At 42.7% G+C, this 1,376-nt stretch overlaps 1 protein-coding gene across 1 annotated transcript in view; it reads left to right on the top strand.

Moving 5' to 3' along the window:
* LOC105453903 (collagen alpha-3(V) chain-like) overlaps nt 1-1,376 on the top strand; it is an 8,492-nt gene extending 7,116 nt beyond the window's left edge. Inside the window, exons 5-6 of the mRNA XM_011696183.1 lie at nt 423-880; nt 1,242-1,376. Coding sequence (XP_011694485.1) covers nt 423-880; nt 1,242-1,376 — 593 coding nt within the window. The remainder of the gene's footprint in view (nt 1-422; nt 881-1,241) is intronic.

Raw genomic sequence — 1,376 nt, forward strand, 5'->3', positions numbered from 1 at the left:
CCTCACCAATACGTATTATTGGCACGTATGTACACTTCGCTTTGCTCGTCAGATCTGTTATTGTTTTTTATTTGTTTTATTCCTATAAGCCTTTTCTAATGTAGGGACGTAGATGACACAACTGACGTTACCGACGCGATCACAGACTTGAGATAGGCGCGAGAGACTTCGAGTAGTTTTAAGAATGACGAGACGAGAGACCGAGACGTGAGCTTGCAAGTGTGAAAACTCTTCTGTGATATATATTATATCTTCCCACGCTTTGTAATAATAAACGGTTCTTTATATACTTCAACCAATTCCTACACTAATTTATTTGATTTTTTATTTTAATTTTGTAAATATGATTTTTTATAACGAATTACTTTCGATTGTATCCCAATGTTTGCTGAAATATAAATTTCATTGAAAGGGTCCACAAGGAAAGCCAGGCATTCCCGGTCTTCCGGGCGCTGACGGATCTCCTGGACATCCGGGCAATCCTGGAATCCCAGGTATAAAGGGAGAACAAGGTCCTCCGGGCTCACATGGACCAGTAGGGTTTCCAGGCGTTCGAGGTGTAAAGGGTGATGAAGGGCAACGTGGCGTACCGGGTGAACGCGGCGAACAAGGCGAGAGAGGTTTGGAGGGTGAGAAGGGCGACACTGGAGCGAAAGGAGAACCCGGAGCGACAGGTCCGCAAGGTATTCCTGGCCTCGAAGGTTTGGAAGGGCCGAAAGGTTTCGAGGGGCCTCGTGGTGAAACTGGGCCTGCTGGTTTGTCCGGAGAGAAGGGAAAGATAGGCGTACCGGGATACGCTGGCTATCCCGGAAATCCTGGAGAAAAAGGAGATAAAGGGCAACCGGGAAATCAAGGACCAAGCGGCGATAAAGGAGAAAGAGTAATACTAATAAATATATGTTAAATTCTTAATATTAATTTTAATAATTAAGATCATAAACACCAACACGGTATAAAGCGGATTTTGGTGCTTCCATATAATATTGTACCGTGAATCTTACAATTTTCGATTCATGTAACACAACGTGGCCGCAAATCGCGTGCATCTCTGCAGCTCCGAACTAAGTAGTATGTAATATCACAATTAAATTGCCAAAGGCAATCTAATAAATCGATGCTTAAAGCATCTATTTAAAATCCTGTGAAATCCTCCCACTCTCGCGACATGAAATAAATGCTAACTTGCATTTATACGAACCTGTAAAGAATTTATTGCGAAAAATATCACCTCATGTTCTCAGCTAGAAATCAAATCCGGATCTCCACGTTTGCCGGATGGCTGTCCTGCCTTTAGACCACCGAGGCATGTGATAATATTCACCGCAACAAACAATCTAGCGCGTTTTCAAGCCGCGAAAATTCAATATATATATTGA

The sequence above is a fragment of the Wasmannia auropunctata genome, unplaced genomic scaffold (assembly GCF_000956235.1).
Source record: "Wasmannia auropunctata unplaced genomic scaffold, wasmannia.A_1.0 LD335994.1, whole genome shotgun sequence".
NCBI lineage: Eukaryota > Metazoa > Arthropoda > Insecta > Hymenoptera > Formicidae > Wasmannia > Wasmannia auropunctata.